The 26,303-nt window shown below is 47.5% G+C and overlaps 1 protein-coding gene across 1 annotated transcript in view; it reads right to left on the bottom strand.

The window, feature by feature from the left end:
- Positions 1 to 6,235: 6,235 nt before the first annotated feature.
- The window catches only part of COL11A2 (collagen type XI alpha 2 chain), a 375,761-nt gene continuing 355,693 nt past the window's right edge, over positions 6,236 to 26,303 (bottom strand). The window contains exons 59-67 of the mRNA XM_086920653.1: positions 20,990 to 21,097; positions 18,758 to 18,811; positions 17,215 to 17,250; positions 16,594 to 16,647; positions 15,651 to 15,915; positions 15,424 to 15,536; positions 14,650 to 14,718; positions 11,522 to 11,755; positions 6,236 to 7,257 (exon numbers count right to left, since the gene is read on the bottom strand). Coding sequence (XP_086776779.1) covers positions 7,111 to 7,257; positions 11,522 to 11,755; positions 14,650 to 14,718; positions 15,424 to 15,536; positions 15,651 to 15,915; positions 16,594 to 16,647; positions 17,215 to 17,250; positions 18,758 to 18,811; positions 20,990 to 21,097 — 1,080 coding nt within the window. The 3' untranslated portion in view covers positions 6,236 to 7,110. The remainder of the gene's footprint in view (positions 7,258 to 11,521; positions 11,756 to 14,649; positions 14,719 to 15,423; positions 15,537 to 15,650; positions 15,916 to 16,593; positions 16,648 to 17,214; positions 17,251 to 18,757; positions 18,812 to 20,989; positions 21,098 to 26,303) is intronic.

Here is a 26,303-nt window from a genome sequence, read left to right as displayed (position 1 = left end):
TACAGCCCATAGTGTCTTCTGGCGGGGAAGGTCTAGAGGGGTATATGTCATCTTGAGGGACATTTGGGACGTCTGGGGTGTTATAATCGTCCCATGGGTCAGGTGAGCCTGGAGGAATAGATGGATCATCTGCATTACCCCCTATGTTCCTCAGAGCTATCATCCCCGTTATCATCATGTGGTATGATAGAGGGTGTAGGGGAATGTTGTGGCAGGGGAACAGGTGGTAATGGCATAGGTGGAGGAGAAGGGGAAGGCACTCTTAGCGGGAAGTAGCCATGTCCTTCTTCTTTGGAGGAGGAGCCGGTGCCGGTGTATCTAGTGGTCGTTTCTTTGAACTTAAAGTTAGTCGACCAGTGGTTGGATCTTTAACCAAAGTCTTTTGTGCAGGGTTTGGGTGAAATAAGTCCTCTGCAGAAGTCTGATCTTTCGGTGAGGAGGAAGGTTTTGGCACCGAAGTGACCTCTTGGTTTTTTGGAAATGTCTTTAACAGGAGAAGCGGGGGTCTTTTTCGGCTCCGAATGTTTTTTCGGCTCCAACGGTTTTTTCGGTTCTGATGAAGGTTTCGGATCCAGTTGTTTCTTCGAATCTGAAGCTTTGCTTGGCTCCGACCTTGGTTTCAGTGCCGAGGGAGTAATGGTATGCTTTGGTGCCGATGGTTTCGATGTGGGCGTGGCAACCGATGGTGTCTTTTTCGATGCCAGTAGGTTGCACAGGCACCGTGTGGATGTCGACTCGAGCCCGAGTCGCCTGAAGACTTAGTTAGCTTCTTAGCCGGGCCCTAAGGTGAGGCAGTAAATGCAGTGTCTCGGTGTGCACCAGAGCCTGAGGGCGAAGATGTGACCGGAGCCTTTTTTGGGTGTGTCGAGGAAGGGTCGGGGTCGACGTTCTTACTTACGACCCGCTGCGCTGGAGTGACTTCCTCGACATCGGAATCTTCTGCCTCGGAGTTGCTGTTGACGCCATGCTGTTCTGGGATGTCAATGCCTTCCTGGAAGATGTCGTCTGGAATCGGAGCTGAAGATCGAGCCATTGTTCTCCGAGCTCTTTGATCTCGGATCATCTTCTTGGAGCGGAAGGAGGCACAAGCGGAACAGTCTCTGGCCTTGTGCTCCGGGGAGAGGCAAAGGTTACACACCTCATGAAGGTCAGTGTGGGGAAACTTCGACCCACATTGAGGACACTTTTTAAATGGCGTCCTTTCCATGAGCTGGAGTCAAGGCCTAGTTGGGCCCGAAGGCTGTCGTCGACGACCGGAATCGAAGTCCTCGATGTTGAAGAGTAGCGTCGACTGGAAACAGGTTAGAAACTGAATTCTCGAAGCTGGTGAGGATTGCGCGCCGACGGAAAATCAGTTCCAACACGGAGCGCTGGAAACACATCCGAGCCCGGTGGCGGAAAAAAGCAATCTAGGGATGGAGCCGATGCCCATGCGCAGTATCATCCAAAGTAGGAGTCGCCTATCCCGTAACTTCCAAAGACTTTTCTACAACAAAAACAAACTGCAAACATCCGGGCCCAACACTAAGTGGCCATCTATGCATAGTGTGTAATCTGCAGCTCATAAGCCTCGAACATGTGCTTAGACTCTATCAGGAGGGGCATTAGCGACCACTGCTGGCTGAAGCTGCCCTACAAGACTTTATGGTGATGGGTGCTGAGTCAAGAAGGCTGGGTTGTGTGGGGCAGCAGCTACGGGCCACTGACCACCTGTACCGTGCACGGCTTAGACCATGCCGCGGAATCTGTCAGGACTTCATTGAACAGTAGTAACATGCCTGAAGCTGCAGCAACAACAACATTTTGGTAAGCAGATTAGCCTCAGTTTCCCCAATTGGAAACTGCAGTTTTTCACACCTCTGCTGCCCTGCGTACCACCACAGCAAAGGAGGCACTTGACTGCCGCAAAGGGGAGTTGAGTTCCACCCACTAGTATTTTGGAGGATTAAGTACAGTCCATCATCAGTATAGTGAGGGGCAAAAATTGTCAGCCACCCAGTGCTTAGTTTGTAAAATAATAAGTGCCAGGGCCTTCGTCAGGAGTCCATTTGAGCTTGCACCGCCCACTGCTCCGGTCAGCACTGCCTGTGACAGTACCTACACAACTACTAACCATTACACTCCCACAAGTGTGACAGTTTGGACTGTTTTATTTATTTATTTACGATTTATTTACGAAGCTTATAGAGCGCGCGGCTACCTCCAGAGCACCACCAAAGCATAGAAATGGCTTAGACAGCAGGATTTTGTTGCTTTTTTTCCCCATCGTATTAATAAATAACTGTTCTGCTCATCTCTAAATTACATAAACAGCGCCACCGTGTGGCAGACTGTAATAAGCGCCAATGTTGACAATTAAGTGCCGGTGCCAAGCGCCAGAAACCACCGGCTCAAATTAAGCACTGCTGCCACCTCATCATCATCCGCATCATGTGGAGCATCCTGAGGGTCTTGCTTGGCATCTGAGTCTGAACCAACTAGGGCTTCGAGTCAACAAGGATACTGGCACTGAGGCAATGGCACTGCCGGCAAGTCCGCTAACACAACTCAGTGTGCCTTAGTTAACCTGAAGGAGGACAAGGGCCAAGACCTAGCCGAACTCGGTCCAGAATCTAAGATCGGCATTAGGATCTTGTCGGAAATGGTGACACTGAAACTGGGAGCAAGGCTTGGATGGAACTGGCATTGCCTTTGGCAAAAGAGTAAAGGCAGAACAATGGCGGGGTGAAGGTCTAGCGGGGTCAGTCAGCACCAGGGCAGCACTCACCATCACAAGTCTAACTGCGCCCAAAGGCAATCCAGGGGTAACCTGAACTACCCAGAGAAGCTGAAGTATTGCCTCTTTGAAGGCCTCTACAGGGTGTGGTCAAGGATGACCAGCTGTGGAATATGTTCGGAATCAGATGACTGGCGAAGAGTGGGGACTCTAGAGTGCCTACTGCGCGATCCCTACCTGGGGCACGAGCCACAGGAGAACTCGCGTCTGGATTTCTTGAATATGAGATGGAATTTTTCTTAGATCTAGTCTTAGGCTTACCTGAGGACAGCAACCTGGACCAGGATATGGAGCCGAAGGTGGAAAGCAATTTGGAGCAGGACTGTTTCTTTTATCGGCAATGTGCAACTTCAGCCCCCTTTGGTAGATGTCACACGAGTGAAGGGAGAATTTGTTGCATGATTTTTAATCATGAATGAATGCATGACCTCAAAGCCAGATGTCACACGAGTGAAGGGAGAATTTGTTGCATGATTTTTTAATCATGATTGAATGCATGACCTCAAAGCCAGATGCCACGCGAGTGAAGGGAGAATTTGTTGCATGATTTTGAATCATGATTGAATGCATGACCTCAAAGCCAGATGTCAGGCGAGTGAAGGGAGAATTTGTTGCATGATTTTGAATCATGATTGAATGCATGACCTCAAAGCCAGATGTCACGCGAGTGAAGGGAGAATGTGTTGCATGATTTTGAATCATGATTGAATGCATGACCTCAAAAGCCAGATGTCAGGCGAGTGAAGGGAGAATTTGTTGCATGATTTTGAATCATGATTGAATGCATGACCTCAGAGCCAGATGCCAAGCGAGTGAAGGGAGAATTTGTTGCATGATTTTGAATCATGATTGAATGCTTGACCTTAAAGCCAGATGTCAGGCGAGTGAAGGGAAAATTTGTTGCATGATTTTGAATCATGATTGAATGCATGACCTCAAAGCCAGATGCCACGCGAGTGAAGGGAGAATTTGTTGCATGATTTTGAATCATGATTGAATGCATGACCTTAAAGTCAGATGTCACGCGAGTGAAGGGAGAATGTGTTGCATGATTTTGAATCATGATTGAATGCATGACCTCAAAGCCAGATGTCAGGTGAGCGAAGGGAGAATGTGTTGCATGATTTTGAATCATGATTGAATGCATGACCTCAAAGCCAGATGTCAGGCGAGTGAAGGGAGAATTTGTTGCAGGATTTTGAATCATGATTGAATGCATAACTTCAAAGCCAGATGACATGTGAGTTTGCAACTGATATTTGCTCCCTGCAGATGCAGCATGCATCGTAGCCTGTAGTCTTTGGGGAAGACATCCCCCGCACACTGCCACATAAAACACTGACATGGAGTTGGTAAACTTCAATTTCCGGAGCAGAGCTCGGGATTTGCATTCAAGGGCACAGGAAACAAAGGAACAGATGTTAACACGCAGGATTTGCATCTATATATGGTTCTACATCATCACTGCTGGAGGCAGGACAAACTAAACACACATTCTGATGGCGCCACCTTAGTGCACGCAGAAGAAATTGATAAAAAGCTTCTGGAAACAGTTTGGTGCCTGAGGCAATTCAAAAGGTGAGGAATATGAAGTTAGAAGTATTCATCAGAAGTAACCATAGTGGACAACCAGTGTTCCTGGTAAATGATTTATATCTTCTTCAGCATGGAATCTCCTTCACATTCATAATCTTTGCAGAAATTATTCCCAGGCTTTGAAACATTCTAGGGTACTAGAGATGATCTTTCTGAAGATGCTGAATCAAAGCATGATTTCCATGCGGGAGAACGTAAGCTAAAGAAGTGCCAGGGGACATGTCAGCAAGAACCTTGATGGTGGGAAGACATATTTCTGAAGATTTTGGTGTTTAAGGACGACGTGCATGTTGGAGCAAGTGTGCTATCTGAATCGCAGATGCTGCCATATTGTACAGACACAGTAATGGATGCAATAGAAGTCGTTTATTTTTTTTTATTATTTATATTCGAACATTGCAACAAATATAAACTATTATTTTCAGAGTGGAAGACCGCCTATGTTCAACGAAGAAGAATTGCTGGATCCCCATCACATCGTTCTATAGAAGACATGAATTATGTAGTTCTGTCCCAGCCTTGAGGATTGGCCAGAACCGAGGTCCATTGAGAGGAGGAAGAGAAGGGGAGGCAAGAAGACAAGACTGGCTGTGAGCACCGTGTAGTAAAGTCTGTCACTTCGACAATTTAAAAAGCTATAGCTTTGAGTCAGTGCCTCTTGTCAGGTTGAGTGGAGAACCTGCGCTCCAATACTTTGTTACTTAGTTATTTGCCACCTGGTTGCTCAATTTCTAAAACAATCTGTGATCATATTGTTTGGTTTTTAAGTCTTCCAAACAGGATTAAGGTCATAGAAGCATGTAGACAAACGCACCTGCCATCCATGATAGAATCTGGGGTTAGTGATGCAGTGAGGACTCCAGGAGCACCTCAGTTGTCAAGGTGGAGAGACACTCTTGAGTAGGCTCATCATGGTGCTGTTAATGCTACTGAACTCCAAGCTCACTCAAGTCCAGCATCTCATGTTGGGCCTGGAAAATCATGACTGTTGTCCTAGGGACACAGGGTCCATGAAGGTCTCCAAGTGTCTGTGGGCCTTCCACTGCAGCTCACCAGCTCCTGAGCAAGGTGTAGGGGACACGCTTCGAGCAGACCAGAAGAGTTGGAATCTGCAGCTCGAGGGCGGGCGGCTAAACTGGGACACAGCTTCTAGTCACTAAAGGCTCCTTACGTGTTCTTGGCAGTCCTGCTGATCTTCAAAGAGTTGGGAAATTGTTTAGGATGCTAGAGGAACCCAAACACCTGTGGTGTGAGAGCTCACCCTGGGTGAGACGCAGTGGATCTACATTGCAACCAGGTAACGGAGGCTTCTAAGCATAACTCTATTAGCTATTAACTTCAAAACAATTCAGATTATTCCGGTTTGAGTGTTTTCTATGACAACTCTAGTAGATGAAAGCCAGCATGACTTTCTGTCGCCCTCTCCTCCTCTTCAGTCACTTCCGGTTACAGAGAAAGAATGGTCAGAGAGAATAACCGGAACAGGTCAGACATTGACTTTTTTCCCACTAGACGACATTGCGATTCACACCCCCTGCCTCTGCCTGACCTATATATTGCACATGCCTCTTTCTGATTCGCCACTTGGCCTGTAAATCTGTAAATTATTCATGACACAAAGACTAAAATGTTTTTTTTAAAAAGAGCAGAGCAGAGTGGAAGAAGTACCCAAAAGTCTAGGAATGTGCAAAGAATGAAAGAAAAAGGACAGTGGGAATGGCAGAAACAGGAAGTGATATCCCAGTGCAAAACAGGACAATGAGAAGGGGTGATATTGTACAGAGGGGTGACATATGCAAAACTATACAGAAAACCCTCAATTTTGTTACAGAAAAATCCCAAAACACAAAAAAACAAGGCAGCAAAATTATAGATTATATATTACAATACGAATAAAACATACTTACAAACATTACAAAATAACACTCAGCACCTGGTAGAGTTTGTGTCTCTTTTTTTTATAAAATAAAAAAAAGTTTTGCTGACTGTAAATATTTTTTCTCCGAGCACCATAAAGAAATCTCTTTTCACAGACTTTGTTTCTCCTATGTTTTTCTCCTTTTTGGTTCATTTTATGAGTTGTCAGCCTAAATTCATTGTGCTAAAGGGCCAGAATCAATGTCAGGAGTTAAATAAAACCATTAACTTAAAAACAAAACAAAAAAAACTGAAAAGTCTCCCTGTGTTGTGTTGATTTTTTTTTTGTTTTTCCTTTTTTAAATATATCTTTAGACATAATTTAAACCTCTGGCAGAGGGAAGGAGAGGTGTACGCGCAGGGCATAGTGTGAGTAGAACACGACTGTGGGAAACGTTGGATCAGTGTCTGAGGTTCTCTAAATTCCAGTTATTTTTGGAAAGGGTTTTCGTCCAATAGGGTCCAATAGGGTCAGCGACTCCTCTTTGGTAATAATATATCTTAAAACATATATTTATTCTGTAAAAAAGCAAGTTTTTCCAGAGTACGTGTCTTTGGTTCCTTGTGGAGAGAGGACATTACTTAGGCCCGACGGCGGGGGGGTGTAGAGGTAAAAGGTGTTTTTTGGTCCCTTCTGGATTCACCTTCTCGTGGTCCTTTTTTAGTCGTGGCTTTTCCTTCTTGTCTAGACAATAGGGTGAAGTCTCTCATTGGCGATAGGGTGAAGTCTCTCATTGGCTCGTCTGGGGGTGACTCTGGAGATGAACTTCCGTGCGGACAGGGAGAGAGGGGGTGGTAGAGAGAGGTAGTGGGGGGTGGGTCTAGCCAAGGAAGCAAACAGGTCCCACTTCAAAGCCAAACTTCTGGTTGGGTTCTCCAAAGTCCATGAACATAGCGTCCGTTACAGGGAGTTGGTCTACCCGGGGCGTGTTCACCTCTAGCACCGTCTTGTCGTAGCCCTTCCTCATCTGTGGGGGTTGAGGGAAAAAATGGAAAAGTACACATAAGTCAGGATGCAGACACAGCATGATGAGAACATATTAACGCTCAGCTAAGCACGCCTGTGTATCTACAACAGTTGTTGCCATGTCTTGCACGCAAGTCTGGGTTTTACAAGAAGAACAACCACCAACTGGAGTCAGCAGACTCATCCACTGATCCAAGGAGACCATGAAGGGCGTAACCTGACCTTCTACATTATCATGGATGTCATTCGCCTCCTTATACTGTCCGAGTAATAATATAGCCTTCATGTGTTTTATCAAAAGTAAGGTCTTCTTCAAGTGTGCTGTCATCAAACTAATGTACAGTTACAGCTTACTACCGGGTGTATAATGTCCGCTTCCTGTATACCACCAGGTGTACAATGTCCACTTCCTTTTTACCAGAGGTGTAAAATGTCTGCTTCCTGTTTACTACCAGGAGTACAATATCTACATCCTGCTTACTACAAGGTGTAAAATGTCTGCTCCCTGTTTACTATCGGGTGAAAAATTTGCATTCATGTTTAGTTTTGGGGGATTAATATGCACTTCCCGCTCTCTATCAGGGAATTGATGTATAGCTTTCTGTAGTATCAGGGAAATATTCAGCTCTTTCTGTGCATTATCAGGGTAATGGTGTGCATTTATAAACAGTGTCAGGTGAATAATGTCCAAATCCTGTATACCATCAAATAATCTGCTGTTCCCCCTTAATAACATAGAAATAAATTGCACTTTGAGAATACTACTAGGGGAATAAGTCACACTTGCTGTATACTATTAGGGAAATCATGGGCATTTCCAGGCACATAATACATACCGTCAATGAAATAATGCACCCTTTCTGTGTAGTATTATGGTAGTAATGTGCCCTTCCTGTGTAGTATTATGGTAGTAATGTGCCCTTCCTGTGTAGTATTATGGTAGTATTGCGCCCTTCCTGTGTAGTATTATGGTAGTAATGTGCCCTTCCTGTGTAGTATTATGGTAGTATTGCGCCTTTCCTGTGTTGTATTATGGTAGTAATCTACCTTCCTGTGTAGTATTCGGTGAATGCATCTTTCTTGTGTAGTATTCATTGAATAATGCATACTTCCTGTGTAGTATTCAGTGAATAATGCGCCCTTCCTGTCTAGTATTCGGTGAATAATGCGCCCTTCCTATGTAGTATTTGATGAATAATGCGCACTTCCTGTGTAGTATTTGGTGAAAAACGGGCCCTTTCTGTGTAGTATTCGGTGAATAATGCGCCCTTCCTGTGCAGTATTCGGTGAATAATGCACCCTTCCTGTGTAGTATTCATTGAAAAATTCACCCATTCTGTGTAGTATTAGGTGAATAATGCGCCCTTTCTGTGTAGTTTTTGGTGAATAATGCATGCTTTTTGTGTAGTATTCAGTGAATAATGTGCCCTTCCTGTGCAGTATTATGGAAGTAAAGCGCCCTTCCTGTGTAGTATTATGGTAGTAATGCGCCCTTCCTGTGTAGTATTCGGTGAATAATGCACCCTTCCTGTGTATTATTATGGTAGTAATGCTCCCTTCCTGTGTAGTATTCGGTGAATAATGCATCCTTCATGTGTTGTATTTGGTGAATAATGCATCCTTCCTAAGTAGTATTCGGTGAATAATGCGCCCTTCCTGTGTAGTATTCGGTGAATAATGCGACCTTCCTGTGTTGTATTCGGTGAATAATGCATCCTTCCTAAGTAGTATTCGGTGAATAATGCACCCTTCCTGTGTAGTATTCGATGAATAATGCGACCTTCCTGTGTTGTATTCGATGAATAATGCATACTTCCTGTGTAGTATTCAGTGAATAATGCGACCTTCCTGTGTAGTATTCGATGAATAATGTGACCTTCCTGTGTTGTATTTGGTGAAAAATGCATCCTTCCTAAGTAGTATTCGGTGAATAATGCGACCTTCCTGTGTTGTATTCGGTGAATAATGCATCCTTCCTAAGTAGTATTCGGTGAATAATGCACCCTTCCTGTGTAGTATTCGATGAATAATGCGACCTTCCTGTATTGTATTCGGTGAATAATGCATACTTCCTGTGTAGTATTCAGTGAATAATGCGCCCTTCCTGTGTAGTATTCAGTGAATACTTCCTGATAGTATTAGGGGAGTCATGCACACTTTAAGTGCAGTATAAGGGAAGTCTTGCGCACTTCCTGTGTAGTAGTAGGGTAATAATATAGTAGTAATGTACATGTCTTGTGTACTGTCAAGGAAACAATTCCCACTACCTGTGTAGTATTAGGAGAATCAGCAGACTTCCTATATACTATCATGAAAATAACGCACACTTTCTGTGTAGTATTCGGGGAATAATGCGCCCTTTCTGTATAGTTTTAGGGGGTTCATATGCACTTCATGTATACATTTAGGATAAAAGCTGCATTTTCTGGTTTTGATTTAAATAAGATGTTTTTTCTGTGTACTGTCATGTGATGTGCACTTCTGTGAGTCATTTAATTCTTGGTCATTCATCTATTTGTGCCCAATCTAGTCCATCATTTCTTTGTGCCATCTATAAATCGCTCCTTGTTGAGACTCACCTTAAGTGCCCATCCTGCATCCCGCCCTCCTCCTCCATCCTCCGTGCCCATCCCATCCACTCTCCTTGGCCATCCTTCCTCTGTGCCCATCCACTCTCCTTGGCCATCCTTCCTCTGTGCCCATCCATCCTCTGTGCCCATCCCATCCATCCTCTGTGCCCATCCATCCTCTGTGCCCATCCCATCCATCCTCTGTGCCCATCCATCCTCTGTGCCCATCCAATCCATCCTCTGTGCCCATCCAATCCATCCTCTGTGCCCGTACCATCCTTCCTCTGTGCCCCTCCATCCTCTGTGCCCATCCCCTACAATCTTTGTGCCCACCCCATCCATCCTCTGTGCCCATCCCATCCATCCTCTGTGCCCATCCCATCCATCCTCTGTGCCCATCCCCTCCATCCTCTGTGCCCATCTATCTTCTGTGCCCATACCATCCTTCCTCTGTGCCCCTCCATCCTCTGTGCCCATCCCCTCCAATCTTTGTGCCCACCCCATCCATCCTCAGTGCCCATCCCATCCATCCTCTGTGCCAATCCCATCCATCCTCTGTGCCCATCCCCTCCATCCTCTGTGCCCATTCCATCTAATCTTTGTGCCCATCCATCCTCTGTGCCCATACCCTCTATCCTCTGTGCCCATCCATCCTGTGCCCATCCCATCCAATCTTTGTGCCCCTCCTATCCATCCTCTGTGCCCATCCATTCTATATGCCCATCCCAGCCAATCTTTGTGCCCATCCATCCTCTGTGCCCATCCCCTCCATCCTCTGTGCCCATCCAACCTCTGTGCCCATCTATCCTCTGTGCCCTTCCCATCCAATCTCTGTGCCCATCCCATCCATCCTCTGTGCCCATCCCATCCACTCTCCTTGGCCATCCATCCTCTGTGCCCATCCTATCCAATCGTTGTGCCACCCCCATTCACTAGGTCCTTCCTTGCCTCCTCACTCCCCACCGAATACACTGCTGCCACGCTACCCCATCTTTGGTTGTCGACCTTCTCTGTTACCCGCACACCCTCTGTGCTCTCCTCCTCTCCATTCCATCTTCTGTGCTCCTACACCGCACCTCACCTCTTGCTCTCCTGCTACTCCACTTCAACCTTTGTCCCCCCACACCAGCCCACTTTGTGCTCTCATCTCACCGAACCGTGTGCGCTCCTACCATTCCACCCAATCTCTATGATCTCCCGTCCACCAACCTATCCGGTGGGCACCTCCAAACAGAGCATGGACTTCAGCTCCTCTGCCTGGCTTTAGGGGCGCTCCCCACTCAGAGCCCCGGCAGACCTCCTCTGCCTGGCTTTGGGGGTAACTATGTCCACCTAGAGCCCCGGCAGACCTCCTCTGCCTGGCTTTAGGGGGGCTCTCCCCACCTTGAGCCCCAACAGACATCCTCTGCCTGGCTTTAAGGGGGGTCTCCCCACACAGAGCCCCTGCAGACCTCCTCTGCCTGTATTTAGAGGTAACTATGTCCACCCAGAGCCCTCAAGACCTCCTCTGCCTGGATTTAGGGGGAATCTCCCCACCCAGAGCCCCGGCAGACCTCCTCTGCCTGGCTTTAGGGGTAACTATGTCCACCCAGAGCCCCCAAGACCTCCCCTGCCTGACTTTAGGGGGGCTCTCCCCACCCAGAGCCCCTGCAGACCTCCTCTGCCTGGCTTTAAGACCCGGAGAGCGACACTCACCGCACAGCCGTCCACGATGGCCTTGATATAGGGGTTGTTCTCAAAGGAGATGTCCTCCTCGTTGGCTCCCATGAAGTGCACAGCTTTCTCGTGGCTGTTGGAGGGCACGCTGTGCCACACCACAGAGCGGTGGCAGTGGTATGTGAAGTTCTGGCGCGCGGACACACTGAGCAGGCGCAGGAAGGTGAACTGGACCACGCCGATGGGGTTGCTGTTGGAATCCATGTAGGAGAACTAAAGAAGAGAGAAGAGAACTTTGATGAGTGATCCCAGTGTGAGGCGGTCAAAGGAGTATGGAGGTAACATGAGGGCCACTCCCTCTCTACGCACGTCCTGATATAAGTGACCCATGGTGATGTGATCAACGGAGCATTGAGGCAACATGAGGTACACTCCCTCTCAAGAGGACCACATACAAATACAATACACATGCAATACATAATACAAAGGCATTTGTAAAGCGCACGGCTGCTGTCGAGGAGCGTCCCGGCGCTAACAAACAAGTTACTTACCTTCGCTTTTTCTGGTGGATACAGTATCTGTCTGTGGATTCCTCACCTTGTGCTTTTCTGCCTAAGGTGGTATCTCCTTTCCATCTTGGGCAGTCCATTACCCTTCCCACCTTCTGTCCTCCCCCTCATCCTTCCAAGGAGGAGGAGCGGCTTCACCGCTTGGACCCTAAGAGGGCGGTGAGCTTCTACCTTGACAGAACCAGGGAGTTCCGAATTGATGACCAACTCTTCGTGGGTTTTGTTGGCTGCAGGAAAGGCAGAGCGGTGCACAAGCGCACGCTGTCTAGATGGATTGTCTTGTGTATCAAGATATGCTACTCTCTGGCCGGTAAGGAACCTCCTGAAGGTTTGAGAGCTCATTCTACTAGGGCAAAGTCATCTACATCTGCTTTGTCTAGGGGTGTTCCTGTGGTCGACATTTGCAGGGCGGCAACTTGGGCTTCCCTCCACACTTTCGCAAAACATTATTGTCTGGATGCAGAGGTGAGGAGGGACGGACACTTTGCTCGTTCCGTCCTTCAGAACTTCTTGGCATAGAAGGGTGGACACCCTCCTCCGGGAGTGGGACTGCTGTGGGAATCTATTCACAAGGTGAGGAATGCACTGGCAGATGTATCCATCAGAAGAACAAGTTACTTACCTTCGGTAACGCTCTTTCTGGTGGATACAGTATCTGCCTGTGGATTCCTCACATGCCCACCCACCTCCCCGTTGTCCACCCTTGTATACCAGCAGTAATGGCAATGTTTTAATGTATATATGTTGCTTTTAAAGGAAATGTATTATTCCATTGGCTTTCTTGCATTGTCTACTTTGATTATTTTGTACTGTGTATACTGTGTATATATCAACTGTTGTCGGTCCGTCCGTGTGCCTTGAGGGTACGGAAAAAAGGGAGGAACTGATGTCATCACGTTGACGGAGTCATATTATGGAGTCAGTGACGTCAGCAGAGCCGCATGCGATGACGTGCTTCTGTGACGTCGTCCACGTCGGCGTGAAGAGCTACAAAAGAATTTTCCGAATGTTGCTGACGCAGGGGATATTCAATTCGGAACTCCCAGGTTCTGTCAAGATATAAGCTCACCGCCGTCTTAGGGTCCAAGCAGTGAAGCCGCTCCTCCTCCTTGGAAGGGTGATGGGGAGGATAGAAGGTAGGAAGGGTAATGGACTGCCCCAGATGGAAAGGAGTTACCACCTTAGGCAGAAAAGCACAAGGTGAGGAATCCACTGGCAGATGTATCCATCAGAAAGCAGCACTGTCCTCAGAAAACGGAGGGGGGCTAAGCATCAAACAGGTCGGTCTGTAGGCCTTTCCTGAAGATCCTTTCTTAGAGCACAAAGCGATGGCTGGATGGAAGAGTATTCTAAAGCAAAGTCGTCAAGACGATGTAGGACCTCCAACTGCGTCTGGCCCTATAGATTCTTGGTCAGCTGGAGCCTCTGGGAGTTAGACCTGAGGGATCGGCTCTGGTGGGAAGGCTTAAGTCTGCATCTCAAGTACAAAGGTCCCTTGTTCTCCAAGGATCCATAAGCGAAAATTAGTTCATTGAATTTGATGCGACTGCTCACAGGGAGCCGGTGAAGTTGGCGAAGATGTGCAGACACCAAGTGCCGGATCGGCCTTGAGAATGAGGCAGACAGCGGCATTCTGAATAATCTGCAATAGTTTCAGAAGGTACGCAGGCAGACACAGGTAAAGACCGCTGACATAGTGCAATTTGGAGATGACACAAGCATGGAACACAGTCTAATGGGAAGTCTCAGGCACCAAGTGGAGCATCCTTCACAGAGATTTCAGCGTAGAAAAACAGCTAGCCGAGACAGCTTTGACCTGCGGTTCAAATGATAGCGCTGAGTGCAAATTGATTCCCAAATTCCTAACGTAGGCTAATGGGGCAGACGGCCACCAGCTCGGAGGGTCCAGGATCATACTTCTGCTGAAAAAAAGAATTGCCGTTTTCCCAGAAATTCGTTTGGGGAGGCTTGCGCCCATTCAGTCGCCAACAGCTTTGAAGCAGTCCTGAAGGACTTATAGGCATCAGGGGGCCATCCTAGAAAGAAAGCCTCAGCTGCATATCATCATATATGAAATTATCTTCAGACTCTGCTCTTCAACCAGCTTGGCCAGAGGCTCAAGTTAGACATTGAAAAGCATCGGACTCAGGGCAGAGTCCTGCGACACCCCGTATTTGAGCGGTCTGGAGTCTTTGAGAAAGAAATACAGCCTGAGATGAGTTGATCCATGCCAGTGCATTCCCTTGAATTCCAATCCTGCCAAGTCTGTTCAGCAGGATGGGGTGTGAGACCGTGTCAAATGCTGATGACAGGCCTAAAAGTATAATCATATGTTCAGATACAGACTGAGGAGAAGATGAGCTGAATCATGGACATGACACCCATATTCTCTCCACCACGAAAAAACTGTGAACAAACTGGGGTGTACCTCACATTCTTAATTCTTACAAGAACAAAAGCCTCCACTCTCCTGTACCAAGGTAGGCCCCACAGTTACAACACAGGGGCACCCTGGGTGTTAAGAAGCTCAAAGTTTGGGGATAAAGTATCTCGAAATGCTTTTTTTACAGATAATTCTGCGAGGGAAGGCAGCCTTACCTTGTTTCCATCTTTAAATTCACTGAACCACGTGTCTTGTTTCTCGGTATTCCAGGCGGACATCCTGACCTGTAGGACGAAGAGCAGAGATGACGTTAGGAGTTCATCGTGATCCCTGAAGGGCTTCCACTCCTGGACCTTCCAGGCCCACCTCCACCCTCCCCCCCCCCTCCCAGTGGCAGCATTCACTCAGGTGAGGAGCCCTGGGGCTTGGTTTTTGAACTGGTTGTCTTTTGATTGACTCCTAGGTGGGCCTGTACAGCAGATGTGCAGGTATGGGGGGCTTTGCCTGTGTGCACCTGATACAAAGGTCACTTTCTTGGGCTGGGATCCCTGGGAGAGGGAACAACCAAGGTGTTGTTATTTGATGCTTTAAATGCACTCCATGAAATTCAATGCCACCGAGTGCCAAGGATGCGTGGAGAGTATGGGTGGAGGTGACAATTTCAGGAATTTACAGACGGTAAGAGGCAGGGTGGGAGGAGCCTTGGGACTGAGATAAGAACATATTTTTAATGAAAATTGCACTGAATGCTTATAAAAAACTCCAACAGAAACAGTAAATGAACTTGAAAAGATCTGGGACAGCAACAAGGGAGAAGTGAACTGGGGAAGGCAGGGTAGAGCTGGAGACCATGAAGGGGGTGTGGGAAAGAGGGGCAGGGAGTGGGCAGATGAGGTGAGCAGCCATGTCAGTTTCAAGGGGCAGAAGTGGATATTTTGTAACACACACTGCAGAGCGCAGACTTGGTTGACACTCCTCCGGTTACTCACCACCTCAGTGGATCTGCTGGGGAAGAGGCAGGTCTCTCCGCCCGCTGTGAAGTTACAGTACACTTTGAAGGAGTCTCGCGAGCAGCCCTGGTTGGGGTCGATCCAGTATTCACCTGGAAGTAGACAAGAGAGTGTTAATACTAGTGCTTGAAATGACACTCGTCGCATGCGCTAGTCAGCCCTGTATGAAAGTAGACTGCGGTGGACCGCCGCGCAGTGGGACGTACCATCGGGCAGCTCTGGGTGGCAGAGCTGTAGGTCTTGGCATGTCCGGGCCGGGTTGTCTTGGGTGCCCATTGGGTGTTTCATTTGTTCGATTTCCAGCTTCAGAGAGTTGAGGGAGCCAAAGATCTCCTCCATGCCGTCGGAGTAGTCCATGGCGGCATCGGAGACCATGGCCTCGTCGCCCATGATCTGGCTGGCATCGATGGAGCGCTTGTTCTTCTTGGGCATCTGAATGGGCAGCGGCTGGATGACTTCTCCAGGAGGACCCTGAGAGAGAGCATTACGTTAACTTTCTGCCTTCGGTAGCACCTAAAAGTTGCAGCAGTGTCAATGATGGTATGGCCCTCATAGAGAAAGGGGAGCTGGGTCGACATGTAAATTTGAAGCTTTTAATTTGGGGAAATGTGCTGTGGTATAGGTTTATAAACACTCCCAAATAATGTAGCAAAGAGATTTAAAGCGATCCAAGATAGATTAAATCTCCCAGGACATCACAAATTGCAGAAGCCAGGGGAGAACTAGAATCCCCTTGTTCCAACTCACAACTTAACCATAGACATCTGGTCGAATCTGGCCTCTCGGCCACATTTCAGCTCAGTCGCTGGACCAGAAGCCCTCCTCCAGATAAGCCACAATTATCAAATTTCCTCCATCTTTACCAGTAGTTCACATCTCACCTTATCAACGAGGCTAAGCCACATGTCGTTGAATTTAACCACTATTTCACTAGACCTTTTTTGCATCAGAGAACCTCCCCAATTTCACCGCTCAAAGCTGCTAAAGCTCCAAGCCCGTTAGAGGGGGCATCTCTGCCTGGCTTTCCCCTCAGACCAGGATTTCAAGGCACAGGAGGACTCTGCATAGTTTCGCAATCCTCTTGCTTCAAGACAGGAAACTGCAGCGAACGAGCAATGGTGGCAGGAGACCAAAGTGCGATCAACTCACCGGAGGTCCTGCAGGCCCCTGGATACCCTTCTCTCCCTTGGGACCAGCCTGACCCTAAAACAAGAATGAAAAAAGAATGGTTTATATGGACACTAGTGCAGTACCAACCTCACTCTCGCTTGAGACACCATCAAGCATCTGCAACACATCATCCATGCACGCAGGATCTACTTGTTTGGCTACGAAGAGCTTCCCTCGCCTGGTGAAAGATCCAATGGTCTCCACTTCTGCACAACATGTGTACTTGAGTACGTAAACCACAGAATACCTGATGCCATACTTTGAGACACCGCTTAGGGAAAAGACAGCCATCAATGAGGCACAATGCTTGCTTCCAATGTCAGCTTAAAGACGAGCATCATCTGCATGCAGTCACACACACACAACAAACGAGCAGACATACACTGCACACTCACACAAACCACTGTCACTACAACACTCACAACAGCATCATTGGTGTGAAAACTTAACATCCACTTTGACGACAACTCTACCCAGCCTTGATGCTCAATATCACTGCGTCCCATCACACGATATAATGTCTGCTCCAGTGACTCCCAATATCTGCCATTCTAACACAGAGTGTACGCAGGAAGGCATCCTGCCAGGTCATCTACTTACTGAGATTCCTTTAGCACCTTTTGGACCTGGACCACCCTAAAAGAAGAGAAATAAGAGTTACGCTTTGAAGTAAGAGGCACGCAGATATGGCACTCAAAGGGCCTGATTTACAAAGGTTAAGTTAGATTTTTGGTCTAAGTTTAGAACAAACGTCTAACTTTACTACTTTTCGGTATTCACAAAGGTAAGTTACAAGTAGTATGTTTGTGTCTACACTCGGGGCAGAATCTCCACACTGAGGGCAGATCCCTGCCCTGACTAAAGAGATTGTGTCTCGAGTGTGGAGATTTCACTCCAGGTGCGGAGATTCACTCCGGGTGCAGGGTGGAATATCTGTACTCGGGTGGTGATTCGATTTTGAGTGCCGAAATTCCATCAGAGTGCGGAAACTCCATCTCGAGTGTGTACGTACAGATACTACTTGTCACCTGTGAATGTCAAAAGTCATAAACTTACACTTTTGGTCCAAGTTTACCATAGGTTATTACAGACACTGTCTCCAGTCCTGAACTTTTCACCTATAAAACACAAATTTCGGGTGTGTTTCCAAAATGCATTAGGAGAGCACAAAGATATCCAGGACAGGAAACAATGTCTGTAGTGACCCAGCGAGAAGTGGTCACCTTGCATGTGGGAGATGGTGGAAGAAGACAACAGAGGGACAGTGACGACAATGGATGAGTAAAGTAAGGGTGTAGTTGATAGATGAAGTCAGGAAAAGGAAGCTTTAGAGCAATATGGGGTGTGGGAGATTGTAAGGAAGCAAGAAATGCAATGTACTGGGAGAGATGAGAGAAGAGCAGGACGGACAAAGGGACTAACAAGGGATTGGAGCTGGGAAGAGATGAACAGGAGGGTTGAAGTCTGTGCTGAACAAAAGAAGTGCACAAACAGGTAACACATGGGGTTTTGGGAACAAGGGCTGCAGAAAGCAAGGAGTCTGGGATAAATGTGTAGCAGAATACAATATTAGGGGAGGGAAGGTTGTGAAGGGGAGTACGTCAAAAGATTGCAAAGAAATTGGGGACAGAGAAGGGTCGAAATGACTAGGAATTGGTAGGATAAACTAGCAGAGAAAGTGGAGGCATGATAGAGTAGGTGGGAGAGATGTGTGTGGAGGTGAATGATTGATGGGGTGGGAGGGGCAGAGGGAGAAAGGAAAGACAACAGGAGGGCTATAGATGGAATATGTGTGAGAGACAGGCTTGGGGAGAATTGTACTATAGATGAGTAGAGATGAAGATAGAAGTGAGAGGGAATGGAACAGGGCGGGAAGTGAGGGATGGGGAAAGAGAGAGCATGGAAGAGAGACAAGGGTAAGAGGCAGGGAACACACTGCTATTGGGAGAAAACATTAAATGATGAGCAAGGCATCTGCAAAAGAACAACTCAATACGATAATTAGGACACGTGGGCAAATATGTAGATAGAAGACTATGGAACAAGCGAAGAACAGATAAAGTGAGGTGAAGTAAAGATGCAAACAGAAAGTGAGGAGGAAGGGAGATGGGGGCTCGGACAGACAGAATCAGATAATACTTACTGGCAGGCCTGGGGGTCCACCAGGGCCCAGAGGACCAGTCGGACCTCCTAAACCCTGAAATGCCAAAGGAGAATGAGACATTAGCCTTCATCAGTAGGGAAATATCATCACAACTGTTCACATATACAGGAGCTTACTCATGGGTAGACATGTTTACAGACACAGGCCCTTACCAGGTGGAGGCTTGTTTATAGATACAGGACCTTACTCATGGGTAGACATGTTTACAGACACAAGCCCTTACCAGGTGGCGCCTTGTTTATGGATACAGGACCGTACACATGGGTAGACATGTTTACAGACACAGGCCCTTACCAGGTGGTGCCCTGTTTATGGACACAGGACCTTACTCATGGGTGGACATGTTTACAGACACAGGAACTTGCTGAGAGGAGAGCTGTTCATAGATACAGGATCTCACCCATGGGTAGACATGTGGGCACACACAGGACCTTACCAATAGGTGGGTTTTATATAGATACAGGAACTTACCCATAAGTAGACATGTTTACAGTACAGACACAGGACCTTACCAACAAGAGGGCTGTTTATAGACACCAGAACTTACCCTTAGGTAGACATGTTTACAGATAAAGGACTTTAAAAAGGAGCAGGGATTGTTTATAGGTACAGGACCTTAACCATGGGTAGAGATGTTTACAGACACAGGACCTTACAAGAGGACAGGTCCTTTTCAGATACAGGAACGTATCCATAAGAGGCATGTTTGTAGACTCAGGACCTTACCAAAGGGAGAGCTGCTTATCGATACAGGACCCTTACCCTTGGGAAGACAAGATTACAGACATAGGTCCTTACAAAGGAGGTGGATTATTTATAGGTACAGGACCCTACCCATGGTAGACATCTTTACAGACCCAAGACCTTAGCAAGAGGAGAGCTGTTTATTGATACGAGACCTCACCCATGGGTAGGCGTGTGTACACACACAGACCTTACCGATGGAAGGGCTGTGTACAGATACAAGACAGATTTCCCTGTATACGTCAGAACTTTCCAACCCCTGTTTCAGTTCAGGAAAGAGCTGAAGACATGTTTTTAAAGACCACTACATGATGATGCAGTGACAGTTCACTTCTGTTTCCATCACTTGTTGACTATATCTTTGCTCATGAATTTGCACAGCGGTCCTCTGTCTTTTAGCGAGAGTCAAGCTATCCAAATCTTATATACATACATGTTTACTGACACATTAACATATTAAGGGGACACATGATTGGAGAGACAGGATGTAACTGAAGGGACATATGTTTACAGAAAGAACACACAAAGATGATGGACGGAGTACTGAAACTTTTCAAATACTCACCCCCAGTAAAGAGATCTGGGTTAAATCCTTCTTTCTTTTGCTCACTATGCCACTCTAGTTTGGACCCAGCCATATGCAAATCAGTCTTGACCCTGCTCCCCATGGGAACAGTCCAGCCCCATGTTTACAGACACAGAATCTAACCAATGGTAGCCATGTTCACATTTACAAATACAGGACCTTACAGACAGGCTTACAGGTACAGGACCCTGCTCAAGGACAGGCATGTTTGCAGTCAATGGACCTCTCCTACAGGTAGACATGTTTTCAAATTGAGGGCCGTGCCTATCAATGAACACATTTAAAGATATAGGGCCTTACACAAGTATCAATATTGATATAGCTACAGGTACTTTTACATGCCTATTCATGTTTAAATCCACAGATCTTCACATAAGGGTAACCATGGTATCACCGATACCGCCCAGGGTAATCTAACCATGCTTCCAGGGTAATCTAACCATGCTTCCAGGGTAATCTAACCATGCTTCCAGGGTAATCTAACCATGCTTCCAGGGTAATCTAACCATGCTTCCAGGGTAATCTAACCATGCTTCCAAGCGCATGGTCTCACAAAAGGGCATCCGTCTTCACTTGACAAGGACCTCACACATAAAAACATGCTTTACTGCATATGCCTCACTATAATTACACCCCTTAAGCCTTACACATAAGTAATCGATTGCTAACCTACAGGAATGTGCACAAGAACAGCCATGTTTACACCCTCAGACCCTTGTCCAAGCATAACCAGGGTGTACTTGGCACTCAAGGACACCTCTGTGTGCATACCTGAGACCATACAGAAGTGGAACCATGGTAACCATGTTTACACTCCTTGGACCATACATAGGCTTTACCCAGGCGCACTTCCTCCTCACCGGCCTGCAAGCGACACTCACCGTTTCTCCCTTCTGTCCATGGGATCCCTGTGGTCCTGGCAGCCCCCGGTCTCCCTTCTCCCCCTGTTCACCGGGAGGACCAATCAGGCCGATGAGACCCGGGTGACCCTGTGGGAAGCAAGAGCAATGTCAGAAGAAATCGTGTATATATATATATATATATCAATCACTTTTTCGGCACCTATGATACATTAGTGTGTGTGTGTGTGCATGTTGAAGCAGACGATGTATTTGTTCACTAATCGAAATGTGTTCCTGAGGGTTCACCAACGCCTGCCTGTGTAAATGTGGGTCTTTGGGACAGATCTATTCATGCATTGTGGTGCATACACGAGTAAGCGCTAGTCTGTTTGTACCTATGTACCTTTGTCAACAGTGTATAAACTGACACCAGAAGCTCTGAGGACATCCGAGAGGACCAACAGGAGCAGAGTGTGGAACAGGCATCAACCCAGGGCACATACAAACCACACACAGCACCGGAGATGGCCTTTCTGCTGTCTAGTCTTGAGTTACTTTATCATTTATAAGTATTTATGAGAAGCCGGAGATGGCCCCAGATGTTTGATGGACACCCTGGTAATGGAGCTAAAGCTTCCTACAGAAATATGGTGTGCGCATGTGCAATGTGGACCCGCCAATGCTGTCTCAAACCTCCAGGATGTCACGCACTACAAGGCAAAGTGCGTCTCATGTAAAGGCGGACGCCAAACTCCAGGGGACTCAAGGTGTGGTTTGTATTTAGAACTTCCAGACGTTGCTTGGCGATTCATGGACTGTCACCTACATTCGTTTGTTGACATGTATGGGGAAAGTTGGATATTGGCCAAAAATGTATAGGATTTTTTGGGTTGGTGGAGGGTTTTTTTTTTCAGCACTATTTTTTAGAGAAACCGCAGTGTGGGCTTAAATGGCTGCACCAGTATATTAGTTCCTATGAGTGTTTAAATCATAATGCTCCACTTTTGGTAACCCCACTGCTATAGAAGTCACACTATACAAGACGAAAACTTCTCTTAGAATAAAGAAATAATGAAAAGGAGCATATAATCAAATGTACTATTTTTATTGATTATAAACAATAACAAATTCATGCGATTTGAAACGAAATCAAAGTGCGGGGAGTCTTTAAATTTCATTTCTTCATATAATCTTTATTTTCATTTCAAATCAGAAGCATAAAGCCTAGCCAATGCGTTTCGTCTAATACATGGACTTCATCAGGGATGTCGATCAGATCACGAAGATCAGCAAAGCAATCTATGAAAGTGTAATCTAGAAAGCCAAGAATCTTGTGACATCTTTTTAATGATATATATCCAAGTTGGGAACAGCTCATGTAAATCACCAAACAAGTTTAGTGATCTATATACATATGCATCGAGATTCCAATCGCACCAATGTCTTCTGGATTTTCTAAGGATTATTGCCTTCTATCCATGTCAGTATCCTATAAAGCCGTGCTTAAAGTATCATCCGTTTGTTTGGCTTCTTCGACCAAGAAGTTGAGCACTCAACCCTGATCTTGGAGAACAGTGAAAAGAAAGATATTTATCTAATGAGGACCTTGAGCACACATCTTGTTTGAGCTTAGACATAACCGAAGGAGGAGGCCCTTTCGGTTGGTTCATTAATAATTCTCTCCTATTGGCTCGGGTAGCACATGCATTTGTTCAACTCTAGTCCAAGTGACCCTGGACTGGTAGCTTCCTCTGAATGGCTTGTGTCCATCTGCGAACATTATCCACTAAAGGGCATAAAACACAATAGGGGACTCCTTTGGTGCCTGAGGGGGATAAATTGGTGTGCCCAGCAGGAACGGCCCATATGTGGCGCTGGGGGCTGCCCTGGTACACAAAATAGGATCTGGGGTGGTTGGTGGGCTTATCACGGACTGTATGCCGGGAATGGCTGAGTGTTAACGGTGCTCAATATAATACTGTGCTGGCTTGATGGATTGTGGTCTTGTTTCGTTTTGTGTTCAATACGAAAATCAATAAAACACAACAGACGACTGGCTGGGGGCTCATTTCCAAAGAATGCGATGATATCTCCTTTCGAGAGGCTTAATGTCTGGGTTACAACCCTACTCATGTAGGGTGTCTCTCTGGGCACAGGTTATGTGTTGCTGTATCTACAGCCAAATTCAAAAAGAATGCTCTTCTCAAACTTGTTTTTCCATGTCGTTTTGTATTCAGATAAATTCAAATAAACTCAAATAAATTTGTTTGACATGTATTCTTCAACAATGTTTCAGATGAAACTCCATGTTTCATCATAATGCATCATTTCTGCATATCTGGTTATGTGAATTAAACCTTCTCCCTATGCATTTTGGCAAGTATGCCTTCATCGGTTTCCTGCAGTCTGGTGCTCCCTTATGGATGCGGTCTCCCAAGTTATGCATAGGGAGAAGGTTTTATTCACATAACCAGTGCAGTCTGGGATTCTGTGGTGGCTGCATGGAGGTCCGGGGCCAATGCAGTCTGGGATTCTGTGGTGGCTGCATGGAGGTCCGGGGCCAATGCAGTCTGGGATTCTGTGGTGGCTGCATGGAGGTCCGGGGCCAATGCAGTCTGGGATTCTGTGGTGACACCATGGCGGTCCAGGTCCAATGCAGTCTGGGATTCTGTGGTGGCTGCATGGAGGTCCAGGGCCAATGCAGTCTGGGATTCTGTGGTGGCTGCATGGAGGTCCAGGGCCAATGCAGTCTGGGATTCCGTGGTGACTGCATGGAGGTCCAGGGCCAATGCAGTCTGGGATTCTGTGGTGACACCATGGCGGTCAGGCCTAATGCAGACTGGGAGTCCGTGGTGACTGCATGGAGGTCCGGGGCCAATGCAGTCTGGGATTCTGTGGAAACTGCATGGAGTTCCAGGGCCAGTGCAGTCTGGGATTCTGTGGTGACTGCATGGAGGTCCGGGGCCAATGCAGTCTGGGATTCCGTGGTGACTGCATGGAGGTCCAGGGCCGATGCAGTCTGGGATTCCGTGGTGACTGCATGGAGGTCCAGGGCCAATGCAGTCTGGGATTCTGTGGTGACACCATGGCGGTCCAGGCCCAATGCAGACTGGGAGTCCGTGGTGACTGCATGGAGGTCCGGGGCCAATGCAGTCTGGGATTCCGTGGTGACTGCATGGAGGTCCGGGGCCAATGCAGTCTGGGATTCCGTGGTGACTGCATGGAGGTCCGGGGCCAATGCAGTCTGGGATTCCGTGGTGACTGCATGGAGGTCCGGGGCCAATGCAGTCTGGGATTCCGTGGTGACAGCATGGAGGTCCAGGGCCGATGCAGTCTGGGATTCTGTGGTGACTGCATGGAGGTCCGGGGCCAATGCAGTCTGGGATTCTGTGGAAACTGCATGGAGTTCCAGGGCCAGTGCAGTCTGGGATTCTGTGGTGGCTGCATGGAGGTCCAGGGCCGATGCAGTCTGGGATTCTGTGGAGTCTGCATGGAGGTCCAGGGCTAATGCAGTCTGGGATTCTGTGGTGACTGCATGGAGGTCCAGGGCCAGTGCAGTCTGGGATTCTGTGGTGACTGCATGGCGGTCAAGGTCCAATGCAGTCTGGGATTCTGTGGTGACTGCATGGCGGTCCAGGTCCAATGCAGTCTGGGATTCCGTGGTGACTGCATGGAGGTCCAGGGCCAATGCAGTCTGGGATTCTGTGGTGACTGCATGGAGGTCCAGGGCCAGTGCAGTCTGGGATTCTGTGGTGGCTGCGTGGAGGTCCAGGCCAATGCATTCTGGGATTTCGTGGTGACTGCATGGAGGTCCAGGGCCAATGCAGTCCGGGATTCTGTTGTGACTGCATGGAGGTCCTGTGCAAGGTGGCGTCTGACAAAATTCTTGTCAGATTTATTCCATTCCCAACCCAAGATGGAGCCTGTCCAATCTGGAGGAAAATCACTAAAAGTGGGAGGTGTGAACCAAGGGATTTCAAGTCTCACTCATCACGGGTGAGAGTCACACACCTGAAGACTGCATTCAGACCTGATGAGGAAGACTACAGCCAGAACTCCAGGCGTGAGGAAGCTGAGACTTGTACAATCAGAAGAGCAGCTTCGACCAGTCAAACAGACTGCAAGACGGTCTCCGTCCTGGGGAGAATCCCACCCTACAGACCCTCTGGCTGAAAGGAGGACCCACCCTGCACACAGCAGCCAGGGCTCCACATTTTGGCGATGATGTCTGCTCCATATTTCATCTGGACTCCTGCTTTTATTATACATTCAGTAAAACTGAGTGTCCCTTTAAGTGAACCTAGCGGTATTGTAATTTTGACTTTATGTTGAACATGCCTTTTGATTCACAGGCATCTGCGAATCCGTGACAAATCTCATATGACATCACTTCCTGTAACATCATAAATAAGCTACACAGTTCTCAAACGTACAAATGAAACGTTGAGACCTCCATGACCCTCTGAAGAATCGCCTCAAAGACTTCAGTCGAGGAAACAATGTCACCGGCTGAAAGCGCATATCAAGACCGGGTCTAATTAAGCCCCAGGCTGGAGCTGTCGCTGCCTTAAAATCATAATTAGGGTTCCCTGCACCCTGCTCCTCTGGGACTACTTATCTGGGGCTCTGTTTATGAATCTGTTCGTGTCAAGACCCTTTTTGTTGATTTGTTTGGGTCTTGTCAATCATGCGTGTCACATTGTTTGCCGCCCCAGAAGCAGCCCCCCCTTATCTTTGCGCGTTACAAGTAATGAACTATAATACATTGCAGCACAGACCCTTCCTCCAGACACGGCTCTGGGGGGTATATGTGCTGTGGAGGGGGGGCAGTGCTCAATGATGCCCCTCTACGCCCCATCACATTCCTTGCACCTGTTTAAGTTTATTTTATTTCTGCCAGAGAGGTTTTAGTAAATACTTGTATTTAACCACGGTCTGCGGTCTGACCAGCAGGTGGCAGGAGAGGCAAGGGCATGCATCTTCTAAGTTTCATACTGCAGACGGCGGGCGCCTTCGGGGGGCACAGACGGGCTGGAGGCCACAAGGCCCCCATCTTAGATAACATCACTTAAGGGCCCAGGGGTCCCCGCCCGCTCAGCCGCAGGTGAATGTTTATCTGTGAGAAATGGAAGACTGGGGCCCCCTCATCACATTCTGCGTAGGGGAAGGGGCATCATTTTGTGGCGCCACTGACATCTTCCAGTTGCAGGCAGTTGTCGACAGTGAGCCAACACTGGGGCTAAAGTTGGCCTAACCAGAGCTGCCAAGAACCCACCCTGCCAGGGACCCCCTATTTTACCTCCCTCCACAGATCGACGCCCCTACATTGGTCGGGTGGGTGCGTGGGCCCTCT

The sequence above is a fragment of the Lissotriton vulgaris genome, chromosome 5, assembly GCF_964263255.1.
Source record: "Lissotriton vulgaris chromosome 5, aLisVul1.2, whole genome shotgun sequence".
Taxonomy (NCBI): domain Eukaryota; kingdom Metazoa; phylum Chordata; class Amphibia; order Caudata; family Salamandridae; genus Lissotriton; species Lissotriton vulgaris.
Note: the sequence above shows the minus strand (reverse complement) of the source record. Positions and strands in the feature narration are given on the sequence as shown.